The sequence below is a fragment of the Ips typographus genome, linkage group LG7 (assembly GCF_016097725.1).
Source record: "Ips typographus isolate SLU linkage group LG7, UJ_Ityp_2.0, whole genome shotgun sequence".
In the NCBI taxonomy this organism is placed as follows: domain Eukaryota; kingdom Metazoa; phylum Arthropoda; class Insecta; order Coleoptera; family Curculionidae; genus Ips; species Ips typographus.
In genome coordinates this window covers 5,180,789-5,196,169 of record NC_138428.1, presented here as the reverse complement: position 1 = coordinate 5,196,169, position 15,381 = coordinate 5,180,789, and the positions used below count along the sequence as shown (strand labels likewise).

At 37.5% G+C, this 15,381-nt stretch overlaps 1 protein-coding gene and 1 long non-coding RNA gene across 4 annotated transcripts; both read left to right on the top strand.

The window, feature by feature from the left end:
• Positions 1 to 751: 751 nt before the first annotated feature.
• Positions 752 to 6,055, top strand: LOC145732192 (longitudinals lacking protein, isoforms A/B/D/L-like). Its single transcript, XM_081984303.1, has 5 exons — positions 752 to 2,973; positions 3,024 to 3,326; positions 4,773 to 4,926; positions 4,979 to 5,152; positions 5,216 to 6,055. The coding sequence occupies exons 4-5, from the start codon at positions 4,992 to 4,994 to the stop codon at positions 5,346 to 5,348; spliced, it is 294 nt and encodes a 97-aa protein (XP_081840429.1). The 5' UTR covers positions 752 to 2,973; positions 3,024 to 3,326; positions 4,773 to 4,926; positions 4,979 to 4,991; the 3' UTR covers positions 5,349 to 6,055.
• A 1,128-nt stretch (positions 6,056 to 7,183) lies between these two features.
• LOC145732200 (uncharacterized) lies at positions 7,184 to 15,377 on the top strand. 3 transcript variants are annotated; one of them, XR_014178964.1, is made up of 5 exons: positions 7,184 to 8,607; positions 8,656 to 10,676; positions 10,812 to 11,500; positions 11,610 to 12,490; positions 12,573 to 15,377. It is a non-coding gene; the product is annotated as an uncharacterized LOC145732200 (long non-coding RNA). The 3 variants fall into 3 exon arrangements; XR_014178963.1 differs by lacking the exon at positions 7,184 to 8,607 and having other exon boundaries at positions 10,586 to 10,727; XR_014178962.1 differs by lacking the exons at positions 7,184 to 8,607; positions 8,656 to 10,676 and having other exon boundaries at positions 10,734 to 11,500.
• The last annotated feature ends 4 nt before the right edge of the window (positions 15,378 to 15,381 follow it).

Sequence of the window (15,381 nt, the reverse complement as noted above, 5' to 3'; positions counted from 1 at the left end):
TCTATAACTCGATTATTTTGACAGTTACAGGGTGAGGCAATGTACCAATTTGTAGCCATTAAAAACAGGTTTTTTTAGTCACTTTTTTTGACTCACACTGTTTTTTTTTTTAGATTTGTCAGTGAGAATTGTGCAGGCGGGAAACGGCGACTACGTTTGTCCCGCGTGCTTTCGCACCTACAAGCACAAAACCTCCGTTTACACCCATTTGAGAAACGACTGCGGCAAACCGCCCAAATTCTACTGCGACATTTGCGACTTTTCCTGCAAATTTGAGCACGTGCTCGCCCGTCACAAGCTCACGCTGACTCACAAACGACGTCAACACCTGTCAAAAAACTAAACAGTTGTAATGTAGTTAGTAAATAAATTACAACCCTAAAACCTTATCAACTCTACTAATTTTCTCTTTCTCTCTCTCTCTTACTGGTGTGTACATAGGGAAATCATCTCTTTCTAACCGTTTTTTTAACTAAACCACCAAATTGTAGATGTTTTCCCATTGGAACAGCTCAAAGCAATGATGGGAACGCAGAATTTGTTTGCGTGTAAAACGTGCGGACGTGCTTACAAAAGGAAGAGTTCCCTCTACAATCACATGAGATGGGAGTGCGGTAAAGAGCCTCAATTCAAGTGCTCCTACTGCCCGTACAAAGGAAAGCAGAAAATTCACTTTATTATGCACGTAATGGCCAAACATAAGGAACACAAAGCGGATGTGCTCAACACTACTTGTACCAAGGAGGCCAAGTGATTTTCTTTTTTCACGCCATTTTGAAACTGTCTTGTCACCAGTGACAATTTACGGCAAAACGGACCGCGCCACTGGATTATGGTAGTCACTCCACAAAACATAACTGAGTTATTGAACCTAAAAGGGTAACTTGCATTTTGAGGTTTATTACACCCCCAAAAATCAAACTTGAATATTTCCGTTGTTTTTCAACCCTCAGGGAACTATCACCACTCAAAAAATTCATTTTGAACCCCTCTATTCAGTGGTGGTAACCAAAATGCGGTATATTAGACACATCATAGAGGGTGCTGCTTTCTACAACCTGGCAACCATGTTTAACCCTCTCAACTTTGACACACCCTTCGTAAAACTGTCAAATATTCAATTCAAGTTAGACCATGTTAAAAGGATCAATTTTGTGCTCTTGAGTTTTTGCGGAATTTTGCTCCATTTCAGAGATATTAACCTAAATAGTGTAGGGAGTTTTTTGAGGTAGTGAGTTTGACACACTTTAACCAGTCATTGTGAGTGTACTGTAAAAGCTAGACGGCTGAATTTTGCACCAAATTGTAGCTAGGAGTTTTCTCTTAATATGCCCTAATTACGTATTTTTTGCTAAAAATTCATTTAACCCAGATATTAAGCCTGAACTAAAACACTGTTTGCAAAGAGAGCTAATTTGGACACTTAAAAGTTGCCTTGCAGAACATTCAAACTTTGAATTGAAATATCTCGGTTATTTTTCAACTCTCAAGGAGCTACGACCACTCAAAAAACTCGTCTCGAGCCCCTCTATCCACAGGTGGTAACTAAAGTTCAGTATCTGAGACACATCATAGAGGGCGCTACTTTCTACGACCCGGTAACTATGTCCAGCAAAGTCACTTTTGAAACACCCCTCGTAGAAGCTTTAAACTTTCATCAAAGTTATACCATATAAAGGCGATTAGTTTTGTACTTTAGCGTTTTTGCGGAATTTTGTGTCATTTTGCAGATACTCCCATAATACTGTAGAGTGTTTTTTATGAAGTAAACATGCCAAATTTTGACAGATTATTGTGAGCTTGCGGTGAGAGCTAGACCGCTGAATTTTGCACCAAATTGTAGCTAGGGGTTTTCTCTTAATTTGGTCTAATTGCATATTTTTTGCTAAAAATTCACATAACCGAGATATTCAGCGTGAACCAAAGCACTGTTTGCAAAGAGGTCTAATTTGGACACTTAAAAGTTGCCTTGCAGAACATGCAAAATTTAAACTCTGATATTTAGGTTATTTTTCAACTCTCAGAGAGCTACGACCACTCAAAATAACCGGTTTTCACTTCTCTATCCAGCTATGCTGGTATAAAACAAATCCTAGAGGGCGCTGTCAAACACAATGGTGTGACTATTTCAAGGAGGTTGACTAAAGTAAGGTAAGAGGACACTGATTTGTCAATTGAATCAAAAGTGAGTGATTTTTGAGGTTAATTTCGATTAAATCGAGTGGTACGGTCCGTTTGTGTGTATCTACAAACCTGGTGGAGGTACCACCCCCTCCCAGGGGGGGTGGAAAAGTACTTGACTGATTCTTTTGTTAGTACAAACTTCGACTTTTTCTCTTATTTAGTTAAGGACGAGTATTTCGGTAGGGGTTTTAAGTTTAAGGGTGGGGTTATTATTTACAAGAGTATTGGCTTTAAGTCTGAGAAGCTTTATTTATTTTGTTATTTATTTACAATACTTATACATATACAACGCTTTAGAGGAGAATTTATTTTTATATAAACTTTTATATTTTATGTTATATTTTGATTATATACCTATATATTTATGTAAAAGTAGGCTGGTTTGTGCAATCTCCTCCCCCACTTTGAAAGGGCAATTTTTTTTAATTCCACTCGTTTGCAGGGTGGCCTAACTACCAGTGTCCCACCTGTCAAAAGGGTTACAAATTGAAAAGTTCCCTAAGGAACCATTTAGTGTTCGAGTGCGGTAAGAAACCGTGTCACGTGTGCCCTCAATGCTCTTACAAATCAAAAATTAAGTGTAACTTTGTCAGGCACATGCAACGTCACAAACATTGACCAATCACATTCTAAACTGTCAATAAATCCCCTCCCCTTCTTTTGGGGGGTGGAGGGGAAGTTTACTGCAGTTTTACTACTCTACCCCTCCATCCCCACCACTAACGCTTTACATTACATGTGTGTACATAAAACAACGAGGGCGGAGCTTTGTCACAACTTTGGTTAAGGGTAAATATGCTTAAATTAGGGGTATTTAAAAGGGTTTAGTTGTGTTTTAGTGTCAATTAGGCGCCCTAAAGGGCTTGGAACTGAACGGTGTGTATGCGGCAAGACCTACTACGAAAAAAAGAACCTACAACGTCATCAAAAGCTGCGTTGCGCCCTTTTGGGCTTAACCTCCTACAGTGACTATGACCTGGAAGATGGACCTCCCAATTTTGGTATTACCTTCATTGAAGGGGACTCCAAGTAGCTTTTAAGTAGAATGGGGGGGTGAATGGAGGGTTCAAGGGTTGTATCCAGTACCAAATAAATGATTTTGAAGCACTGACAACATTGTTGCCACTTCTCCCAATAAACCAGTAAGTGTCCTCCCAATAACCAAATAAGTACAGTCAAAGGGTTTTTCTGCAATAACTCGAATACCACTAAATTTACAAAAAAATGGTAAGAATAACTAATTGTTTAGAATTTGACATTTAATCAGAATACGTAAACTTCACATCTCACCAAGTTCGGAAATATACGGGGTCTGGGCAAAAAGTGTGTGGGTTAGAGTTTTTGCTTCACTCTGTACACATTTTATTAGTGAGAGTATTTTTAATTACACCACAAGAAAGAGGGGATTGAGAGAGTTGTTTTAAGTGGTTCAAACATTCTGAGACCCTAAAAATAACCGAGTTATTGACGTTTAAAATTTGACGTTTCTAAGTGAGACAAAAATCAACATAAGTCTAAATAAAGCGTCTTTAAAAAAAGTACCGTCAAAGCGTTTTTCGGCAATAACTCGAAAACCACTAAATTTACGAAAAAATGGTAAGAATAAAGAATTGTTTAGAATTTGACATTTAATCAGAATACGTAAACTTCACATCTCACCAAGGTGGGAAATATACGGGGGCTAAACAAAAAGTGTGTGGGTTGACACTTTTTGCCTCACTCTGTACACATTTTATTAGTGAGAGTATTTTTAAGTACACCACAAGAAAGAGGGGATTGAGAGGGTTATTTTGAGTGGTTCAAACATTCTGAGACCCTAAAAATAACCGAGTTATTGACGTTTAAAATTTGACGTTTCTAAGTGAGACAAAAATCAACATGTCTAAGTAAAGTGTCTTTAAAAAAAGTACCGTCAAAGCGTTTTTCGGCAATAACTCGAAAACCACTAAATTTACGAAAAAATGGTAAGAATAAAGAATTGTTTAGAATTAGACATTTAATCAGAATACGTAAACTTCACATCTCACAAAGTTCGGAAATATACGAGGGATGGACAAAAAGGGTGTGGGTTACAGTTTTTGCTTCACTCTGTACACATTTTATTAGTGAGCGTATTTTTAATTACACCACAAGAAAGGGGGTGTTGAGAGGGTTATTTTGAGTGGTTAAAACGTTCTGAGACCCTAAAAATAACCGAATTATTGACGTTTAAAATTTGACGTTTCTAAGTGAGACAAAAATCAACATAAGTCAGAGTAAAACGTTTTTCGGCAATAACTCCAAAACCACTAAATTTACGAAAAAAAGGTAAGAATAAAGAATTGTTTAGAATTAGACATTTAATCAGAATACGTAAACTTCACATCTCACAAAGTTCGGAAATATACGGGGGCTGGGCAAAAAGTGTGTGGGTTACAGTTTTTGCTTCACACTGTACACATTTTATTAGTGAGAGTATTTTTAATTACACCACAAGAAAGAGAGGATTGAGAGGGTTATTTTAAGTGGTTCAAACATTCTGAGACCCTAAAAATAACCGAGAAATTGACGTTTGAAAAAACCAAAATTAACCTCACAATTTTTTTTAGTCGAACCGTACAAATGTAAAAAATGCGGCAAACCGTACACCTACAAAAAACGTTTGTTGCACCATCAAAAGCACCAATGCGGCCAAAAGGCGGTATACCAATGCCCCGGCCCTAATTGCCCTTACGTCACAGAGCTACGCTCCACCCTTACCAGGTAACTTGGCCCCTAAGCAAGGCAAGTCACGCCCCCTTTTTTTGGGTTGCAGACACGTCAAACTGATGCACCTTCCCCTAGTGGGCGGTCTGTTGCAGAAACTGGGAAGTGGGCGGAGCGAATCCGGCCCCACTTATCCGTGCACCAATTGCTTGAAGGTATTCCTACACAAGGCGGCGCTTCAAGACCATCAAATGTACGAGTGTGGACAGGAGGCGCAGTACAGGTTGGAAGGGGGGAGGTGGAGTTTGTTTCGCTAAGGGGCGTGGCTTAATCTAGGGTGTTTTAGGTGCGGCAAAGAGGGTTGTTCCTACATCAGTCACTTTAAGGATAACGTGGCCAATCACATTAGACACAGCCATAAAGCTGACTATGACGAGGTTTATGCAAGATTTTTGCAACAAGTTAGGGACCTGATATGATTTTTTTATACAATAAACTGTTGCAGTTTTTTGAGTTTTTTTTGGCCTCGTGTACATATTAGGCTTAGGTGGTGGGGTGGTTTTGAAAAGTGGACAGTTACTAACCGGGGATTGTTTGTAGATTACCTGGACTTGCACTACATTGAAGTGCCAATACTGAGAAGGCCAAAAGGGCACGGAGATCATAAATGCGCCTGCGGCAAGACCTACTACGAAAAAAAGAACTTGGTGCGTCATCAGAGAGTCAATTGCGTCCTAAACACGGTACCTAGTAGGCGTCACCAGAAACAGAAATGACCCCGCCCCTTTTTACCCCCATATATTCTTTATGTACTATCTAACCAATGGAGTTCAATTATTATTTTTGTTATATCTTTAAAGTACTTATTTATGTTTATATTATTTACTATATTGTATAGTGGGAGTGGCGACAGGTTAACCACACCCACTTTACTTGCAGGGCGTGTCAATCTAACAACCACTCCCATTTAAAGGGTGTTTTGTTATTATTTATATATACACACATTTTAATAGGTGCATTAATTACTTTTAAATATTATGGTGAGAGCTGTAAGTACTTAAGTGGCCTTTAAACCAATCAAATTGCTCAAAACACCAGAACTATATTGTTTGTTACTATTTTCTAAATATTCTAACTATTATTACTGTTAGGTACTTAAAAATTAAATACATTTATATTTAAGGTTGTTGCTGTGGTATTTTTTTCAAAAATGTCAAATTTCAAACTGCAATATCTCTGTTGTTTTTGGGGACTCAGATTGGTTAAACCCCTCAAAAGAACCCTTGAAAATCCTTCTTTTACGCTATGCAAACAGCAGTTCAGTTGATCAAAAACTAGATATAGGGTGTCTGAAAAACTGAAACCACTTTACTTATTGCCTACCTCCTGTATGAACACGGTTTTCTTGAATTTTCAATTTTATGTGTGTCGATTAGAAATTTAATTTTGAACCATTTTTGACTCTTATTATTTTTTTGTAAATCCAATAGTTTTTGAGTTATTGACAAAAAACTTTTTGAATATACTTTTTCTTAATTTGTCAAAAACGTCAAATTTGAAACGTCAATAACTCGGTTATTTTTAGGATCTCAGAATGTTTGAATCACTCAAATTAACCCTCTCATTCCCCTCTTTCTTGTGATGTAATTAAAATCATAAAAAATAATAAAATGTGTACAGAGTGAAGCAAAAACTGCAACCCACACACTTTTTGTCCAGCCCCCGTATATTTCCCACTTTGGTGAGATGTGAAGTTTACGTATTCTGATTAAATGCCTAATTCTAAACAATTCTTTATTCTTACCTTTTTTTCGTAAATTTAGTGGTTTTCGAGTTATTGCCGAAAAACGCTTTAACGGTACTTTTTTTAAAGACGCTTTACTCAGACTTATGTTGATTTTTGTCTCACTTAGAAACGTCAAATTTCAAACGTCAATAACTCGGTTATTTTTAGGGTCTCAGAACGTTTGAACCACTTAAAATAACCCTCTCAATCCCCTCTTTCTTGTGGTGTAATTAAAAATACTCTCACTAATAAAATGTGTACGGAGTGAAGCAAAAACTGTAACCAACACTCTTTTTGCCCAGCTCCCGTATATTTCCGAACTTCGTTAGGTGTGAAGTTTACGTATTCTGATTAAATGTCTAATTCTAAACAATTCTTTATTCTTACCATTTTTTCGTAAATTTAGTGGTTTTCGAGTTATTGCCAAAAAACGCTTTTAGTGTACTTTTTTTAAAAACGCTTTACTCAGACTTATGTTGATTTTTGTCTCATTTAGAAACGTCAAATTTCAAACGTCAATAACTCGGTTATTTTTAGGGTCTCAGAACGTTTGAACCACTCAAAATAACCCTCTCAATCCCCTCTTTCTTGTGGTGTAATTAAAAATACTCTCACTAATAAAATGTGTACAGAGTGCAGCAAAAACTGTAACCAACACACTTTTTGCCCAGCTCCCGTATATTTCCGAACTTCGTTAGGTGTGAAGTTTGCGTATTCTGATTAAATGTCTAATTCTAAACAATTCTTTATTCTTACCATTTTTTCGTAAATTTAGTGGTTTTCGAGTTATTGCCAAAAAACGCTTTTAGTGTACTTTTTTTAAAAACGCTTTACTCAGATTTATGTTGATTTTTGTCTCATTTAGAAACGTCAAATTTCAAACGTCAATAACTCGGTTATTTTTAGGGTCTCAGAACGTTTGAACCACTCAAAATAACCCTCTCAATCCCCTCTTTCTTGTGGTGTAATTAAAAATACTCTCACTAATAAAATGTGTACAGAGTGAAGCAAAAACTGTAACCAACACACTTTTTGCCCAGCTCCCGTATATTTCCGAACTTCGTTAGGTGTGAAGTTTACGTATTCTGATTAAATGTCTAATTATAAACAATTCTTTATTCCTACAATTTTTTCGAAAACTTAGTGGTTTTCGAGTTATTTCCAAAAAACGCTTTTACGGTACTTTTTTGATTCGTGTACACTTAAAAATGTAAAAAATTTCAAACGTCAATAACTCAGTTATTTTTAGGGTCTCAGAACGTTTGAACCACTCAAAATAACCCTCTCAATCTCCTCTTTCTTGTGGTGTAATTAAAAATACTCTCAGTTGCAAAATGTGTACAGAGTGAGACAAAAACTGTGAGCACTTTTTGCCCACCCCTCGTACATTAACGACATTGTGTGAGTCATGAAATTTGCGTAGTTTAATTGAGAGTTTGAACAATTTTTGATTTGTGTGATTTTTTCGTATTTTTTGAGTTATTTATCAAAAAACTGTTTTCACTGCAAGTGAATCAAAATGGCGGTTGAAGACGCCATTTTGTTTGGACAAATTCAAGATCAGATCACAGTTAGGTGATTGTAGTGACTGAGTAATGTAAATTTATATAATTTTTGTCAAAATGGCGGTTGAACGCCATTTTGGATTTTTAAATACTTTTTCTTACATACAGGGGTAAGTGAATTAATATAGTTTGGTCTAATTGCAGATTTGCACCGGTGCACTAAGTGCAGTAGAACGTACAAGCACAAACGGAGTTTGAGGACACATTTGAGGGTGGAGTGCGGCAAACAGCCTCAATTTCAATGTCCACGGTGCGGCAAAACCAGCTACTACAAGCAGAGTCTTGCCAAACACATGTCAAAATGCTTCTCAGTTTGTTAACTAAATAAAATTTATTATTTTTGCTGTTAGAAGTGTAAAAATGTTGTTTTTGCACTGAAATTTTCAGGTTAGGTACTTAAAACCAATACGAACGTATACAGAAAGTTTGTTTTAGTGGTAATGTGCCCAAACAATTGCGGTCGAGGCTACAAAACCAAATATTCCCTCAAAGCCCATTTGAAAAGTCGTTGTGGAAAACTACCCTCGTTTCGCTGTCATTTATGTTCCCACGTGGCTTATCGAAAATATGACTTAAAGAAACACTTTACAAGTCAACATGAGTTTCAATAAAATTTCTTAAAAAAGTATTTAAACATTTTGTGATTTTTTTCCTTTTCCCACTTAAGCTACTAAAAGGTTGAGGGTTCTTTCGCACCTCTTCTGCATGATCTAACCTCAAATTTTGGGGGGGAGAAAGCTTCATCTGGGGGTTTGCCGCCATGTTTCAGAGCTGAGTCTGGACAATTTCTTCGTGCGCAACCAGGAGTGGTTCGTGTGCATCACGTGTCACAAAAAGTACAAGCATCGGACGTCGGTGTGGCGCCATATCAAGTTCGAGTGCAACAAAAAGCCGCAATTCAAGTGTCACGTGTGCGGCAAATGCGTCACCCAAAAAGCGACCTTGAAAACCCACTTGGAAAACGTCCACGGACTGCTTTATGTCAGCTCTAGGTGTCGCGTTTGATCCTCTTTTTACTTTATTACACTTTTTATTTTTAGAGAGAAAAAAGTATTTTTTTACTGGAATTTGTGGTTTTAATTTATGAACGCCCCTTGTTTTTTTTTAGAAATTACGTGTACTTAGAATTCAGGTGGGTTAAACCACTCGGATGATTTTACTTTTTGCCCACCCCCTGTATCCAGGTGATTTTTTTCAACTGTCAGGTTTAGTGAGGTCGATTGGAAATTTTATTTCTTAAATTTTTTGTCTTATTTAGTTTTTTTCTATCTTTGCAAGTTTTCAAGTTATAACCCCAAAACATTTAGTTTGTTGTTGATTTCATTTGTTCTCAGTCAAAAATGTCAAATTTCAAGCGTCAATATCTCGGTTATTTTTTGGGTTTCAGAAAGGCTAAACCACTTAAAAAAATCCTTGCCATCTCCTCTTTCTCGTCGTACAATCCAAAACTTGATTGCTTCAAAAATACATACAGGGTGACCTAAAAACTTGAACCACTTTACTTTCTGTTCACCCCCTGTATATACAGGAGCTTGTTGAACCGTTTGGTTTACGTGTGTGGATTGGAAATTTTATTCTAAACAATTTTTAATTCCTGTAATTTTTTTGTATCTTTGCTAGTTTTTGAGTTATGGTTTGTAAAAGTGTAGACTGTTCTTTTTTTAACTTGTTTTTAGTAAGTCAAATTGTAAACGTCAATATCTCGGTTATTTTTTGGGTTTCAGAGGGGTTTAACCACTCAAAAAAATCCCCGTAATCTCCTCTTTCCCTCCCTCTTTTGGATTGGAAATTTCATTCCAAACAATTTTTTATTTTTGTAATTTTTCTAGTTTCTTTGCTATTTTCTGAGTTATAAACGAAAAATTTTCTCTTTTTTTAATTTGCTCACAGTGGAAAAACGTCAATACCTCAATATCTCGGTTATTTTTTCGATTTTAAAGAAGTTAAAACCACTCAAAAAAATCCTCGAAAACTCCCCTTTCCCCTGATATAACTCAAACAACTCTCAGCGATAAAGCAAGTACAGGGTGAGGTAAAAACCGTGAGCTCGCGTACTTTTTGACTACCCCCCGTATGTTCGTGGCCTTGAAGAGCTGTCAAAGTTACCTAACTCCATACTGGCAACGATTTTAAACATTTTGTGTTTTATCAATTTTTTTCGTATTTCTTACCGTTTCCGAGTTATTAGCTAACAACTCGTTGTCATGCACGTTTGGTTGTTGGTGTAAATTTAGAAATGTCAAATTTGAAATGTCAATATTTCGGTTATTTTTTGAGTTTCGGGGATGTTGAACCAGTCGAAAGAACCCCCACAAACTCCCCTTTTCCCCGGTATAATCGAAAATATTCTCAAGGACAGAATAACATACAGGGTGAGGCAAAAACTGTGAGCTCTTATACATCATAACTGTGAAAACACACTCCATGAAGCTATAAAGCGTAAATGGTGGTTTACAGTGAGTATTAAAGCAACATTGAATTAGTGACAAACGTCAACGCTTCTTGAGGTAATTTTGACAGTTAATTTTGACAGAACACTGTTTGGTCATATTTTGTGTTTCCGAAATACTAAATAGACGTTGTTTTGTTAGCAGATTGGGCGGCCTGCCCTAACCAATGCGGTAAACGTTACAAATACAAACAAAACCTGGACAAACATGTTCGTTACGAGTGCGGTGTTGCTCCGCGATTTAAGTGCCACTGGTGTAGCTACGCGGGGAAACAAAAGAGCCATCTACAGTCACATTTGGCCAGAATCCATCGACAAACACTGGACTAACCTCAAATAAACACCGTTACGATTCTGCTGCTTGTTTCACTCCACCCACCCCTTTGTTGACTAAAAACCTGTACTGACAAGTGATTTTTAGGTTATGTGGTGACCTGTCCAAATTGCGGACACGGCTACAAACACAGAGCCTCCCTGTACAACCATTTGACCTACGAGTGTGGTGTCGAGGCCAGATTTCAGTGTATTTTGTGCGACAAGAGGTGCAAACGGAAAATGCACATTATCTACCATTTGGGGCGACGCCATCACGTGTCCAGGAAAAATATCGTTTTTGTGGACAAAACACGTTATAGAATCATCCCAGCCAATTTAGCTTAACCAGGGAGTGACACTTTGGGCCAGTACGGTCCTGTCAGTCAAGTGTCTGACAGATGACATCTCGCCAACAAGTTTTGGAATTACAAGTTTTTTGGATTTGGATTCAAGCGGATTTAGACCATAATGTCGTAATAAAACACCTTACTTTTTTCTATAGTAAATAAATAAATTGTAAGTCATTTGAGGTGGTTTTTTTCCTCCTCACGCTTCCATTATTTTTGTTGTAAAAACGAGTCAAAAACCACCCTCTAACGGGGGGTTAACGTCATTTTCCTTTCAGACATTGACGAAAAATGCGTTCTCAATTCGGACGGACGATATGCGTGCAAACGTTGCCATAACTCCTACACTCAAATGACGAATTTGAGGAGGCACCTCAAATACGAGTGCGGCATTCCACCTCAATTCGACTGTCCGATTTGCGGCAAAAAGTTTGTGTACAAATTCCGAATGAGGCAACACTTGATGATGTCCCATGGAGGTTTCAGTTCCCTCTAAAGAACCTCAATAAATTATTTAGTTGTTGAACGTAGTTTGATTTTGAGTTACGAAAAAAGTGTAGTTTTTGACTAATTTGGGGATGGTTAATCCAGTTGTCACTTTTACAGCAAGTTACTCAAACTGGGTGACAGTTACTGTTAATTTGACTTCAGAAATGGATTCCCCATCCTCATGTTAGTCGAAAAGGAGATACAACAACCTGTCAAAGTGACATTTTTCAGCAGTAAATTTGAACACAACCGAATGCCCTAAATGCCACAAGGAGTACAAAAATCCCAACACGATGAAGGCCCACTACTACCAGGATTGCGGCAAAAACTACAATTGTCCTCAATGCGACTACGTGTGCAAGAGGAAGTACTCACTGAAGAAACACCATTACTGGAAACACTCTCAGCCTTGAAACTAACCGGGTGTGGTTTTTTTTCCAGGTTTGGACTTTCGTTTTCAATGTCCCAACTGTCCGAAAAACTACAAACACCTGCACCACCTCAAAAGCCACCTCAAATATGAGTGCAACAAGAAACCTCAATTTGAGTGTCCAGTTTGTTCGAAACGGTTCCACTATCAGTTTATGCTCAATTCGCACGTGAAACAGACCAGCTGTCGCCTCAAATTGGGAGTGTTTTGTCAGACTTTTATGCCCCAATAAACTCGCTGGTAGAGTATCACGTGACTTTCACTCCCACAACCACCCTCACTCCCCCCTAGCCTCCGATTTACTAAAAGTCTTGGGTTGTAGGTAGTCTGGCCTACTTGAAAGTGCGCTCTCTCTACCAACCGAGTCAGGTTCGTTTCCTCGAAAAGGAGTACCTCCGGAACCAGTACATTAGTGTGGAACAGAGATCGAGCATTGCCAAAGTATTGGGACTGACAGAGAGGCAAGTGCAGGTTTGGTTCCAAAATCGACGCAGACGAGGCACACCAAAAGCTTGTACAAACGATGAAGGCTGAAATATACCATTGAAACTTGTTATTGCTTTTTGAACCAATGTTGCCAGGTTTACCGTTAGAACGGTATATCTACCGTTTTTGTTGCTCTTCTCCTGTTTGTTGAATATAATCTACCATTTCTACAATCACGTGACAACTGTCACTAACGTCAAAACTGTCAAACCATACTCAAAAGTTGCAAAAATCAAGGTTTAGGAACTTTTTCTTGCAGTATTTGATTTGAAACCTGTTTTTGAGATTTGTGACAGTTATTTTGCCAATTGTCACGTGACCGTTTAGCTAAATAGTGTTCTACAATCACGTGACAACTGCCACTAACGTCAAAACTGTCAAACCATGCTCAAAAGTTGCAAAAATCAGAGTTTAAAAACGTTTTCTTGAAGTATTTGATTTGGAACGGTTTTTGAGATTTATGACAGTTATTTTGACAATTATCACGTGACCGTCTAGCTAAATAGTCTTTTGAAACCACGTGACAACTGTCACTAACGTCAAAATTGTCAAACCATGCGCAAAAGTTGCAAAAATCAGGGTTTAGAAACGTTTTCTTGTAGTATTTGATTTGAAACGTGTTTCTGAGATTTATGACAGTTATTTTGCCAATTGTCACGTAACCGTCTAACTAAATAGTGTTCTACAATCACGTGACAACTGTCACTAACGTCAAAACTGTCAAACCATGCTCTAAAGTTGCAAAAATCAGGATTTAAAAACGTTTTCTTGCAGTATTTGATATAAAACATGTCTCCGAGAGTTATGGCAGTTATTTTAACAATTATCACGTGACCGTCTAACTAAATAGTGTTCTACAATCACGTGACACCTGTCATTAACGTCAAAACTGTCAAACCATACTCAAAAGCTACAAAAATCAGGGTTTAGGAACGTTTTCTTGCAGTATTTGGTATAAAACGTGTTTCTGAGATTTGTGACAGTATTTTTCCAAATGTCACGTGACCGTCTAGCTAAATAGTCTTCTACAATCACGTGACGACTGTCACTAACGTCAAAACTGTCAAACCATGCTCTAAAGTTACCAAAATCAGAGTTTAGAAACATTTTCTTACAGTATTTGATATGAAACGTGTTTCTGAGATTTATGATAGTGATTTTGTCAATTGTCACGTGACCGTCTAGCTAAATAGTCTTCTGAAATCACGTGACAACTGTCACTAACGTCAAAACTGTCGAACCATGCACAAAAGTTGCAAAAATCAGGATTTAAAAACGTTTTCTTGCAGTATTTGATATAAAACGTGTTCCTAACTTAACCTAACCTCAATCATCCACTTTACTCCTCAAAAAAAAAAAATTCTATCTCAACATTTTTTTTGTTTTGTAGAGACATTCAATTGTCATCAGTGCAGCAAAACCTACATCCGCCTCAATCATTTGAGGAGGCATTTGAGGTTCGAGTGTCACATGGAACCGCAATTTGCCTGCATTTTTTGCGGTCGAAAGTTCCATCAGCGTTGCAACTTGAAAGTGCACATCATGCGACGTCACCCCACCACTCCTCCCCGTTGTTTTTGAGGTGTTTTCTGTTTTTTGAGGGTGTCCGTTTGTTTTAGGAGTGAGATGCGAGTGCGGGCGCAACTTTAAAGACCTCAAAAACTGTAGAGTGCACCGGATGAAGGGGTGCGGCAACCCTCCCACTTTTTACTGTCCCTACGAAGAGTGCGGCTACAAGTTTACCGAATCGATGTTTTTGAGGATTCACCTTACTGGATTTCATTTAGCCACACAAATGTAGTCACCATTAAAAAAATTTTTTGAGTGATTTTTTTTTGTTTCTAAAATTTTGAGTGAAGTAGGAGTTTTTGAGTTATTGTACAAAGGTAAGTATTTTTTTAGTGTTATTGCCATGATTGCGGTGTAATGTTACATCCACAATTTTAAGGTCCCTCAAAAAAAAAAAACTCAAAAATTTTTTAGGTGGTTTACTGTACTGTCCTACATGCAACAGGGTGTTTCACTCAAAAGGAACGTTAGGCAGACACCAAAAATTAGAATGTCAAAAGGAAAAACTGCAACGTTGCCACGTCTGCCCTTATCGTTCCCATCAAAAATCTAACCTGCAACGTCACATCAGAACCGTTCACGGTTCCACTAAATACAATTTTAGCTAAAATTGCGTTTTTCTAATCGCAACTAAACCTCAAAAACCCCTCAAACCGCTAAAATTCCGTTACTTTTCAGGTTTCAAGCACAAGTGTGACCTGTGCGGCAAAAGCTACAAAAGTAAAAACACTCTAAGAACCCACAAGTACCAGGACTGTAAAAAGATGAAAATACGGTGTCAGTACTGCAACGTGGAGTTTGGGAGGAAATGGGATTTGAGGAAGCACATGAGATCGAAACACAACATTTCAGAAGTTTCCGATTGATTTAGTTTTAATTGCCTCAATTTGAATTTTTGAGTTGTCTCAAAAATTATTTCAGGCAGACTCTAAATTTTCACTTTTATTAACTTATTAAGTTTATTTTGCACTATTTTTTTTAAAAATAATTTAATTATTTTTTTAACCCTCACAAAATTTTTGAGTAGGTACTAATTGTAAGGAACATTAAGGTAATAAACGACTGGAATTTTTAAG

Excerpts from the sequence above, each read along its gene's own strand:
- LOC145732192 (XM_081984303.1), top strand. The coding sequence starts at position 4,992 with ATGCACCTTCCCCTAGTGGGCGGTCTGTTGCAGAAACTGGGAAGTGGG. Across the intron at positions 5,153-5,215 it reads GGACAGGAGGCGCAGTACAG|GTGCGGCAAAGAGGGTTGTT; the intron begins GTTGGAAGGGGG and ends AGGGTGTTTTAG.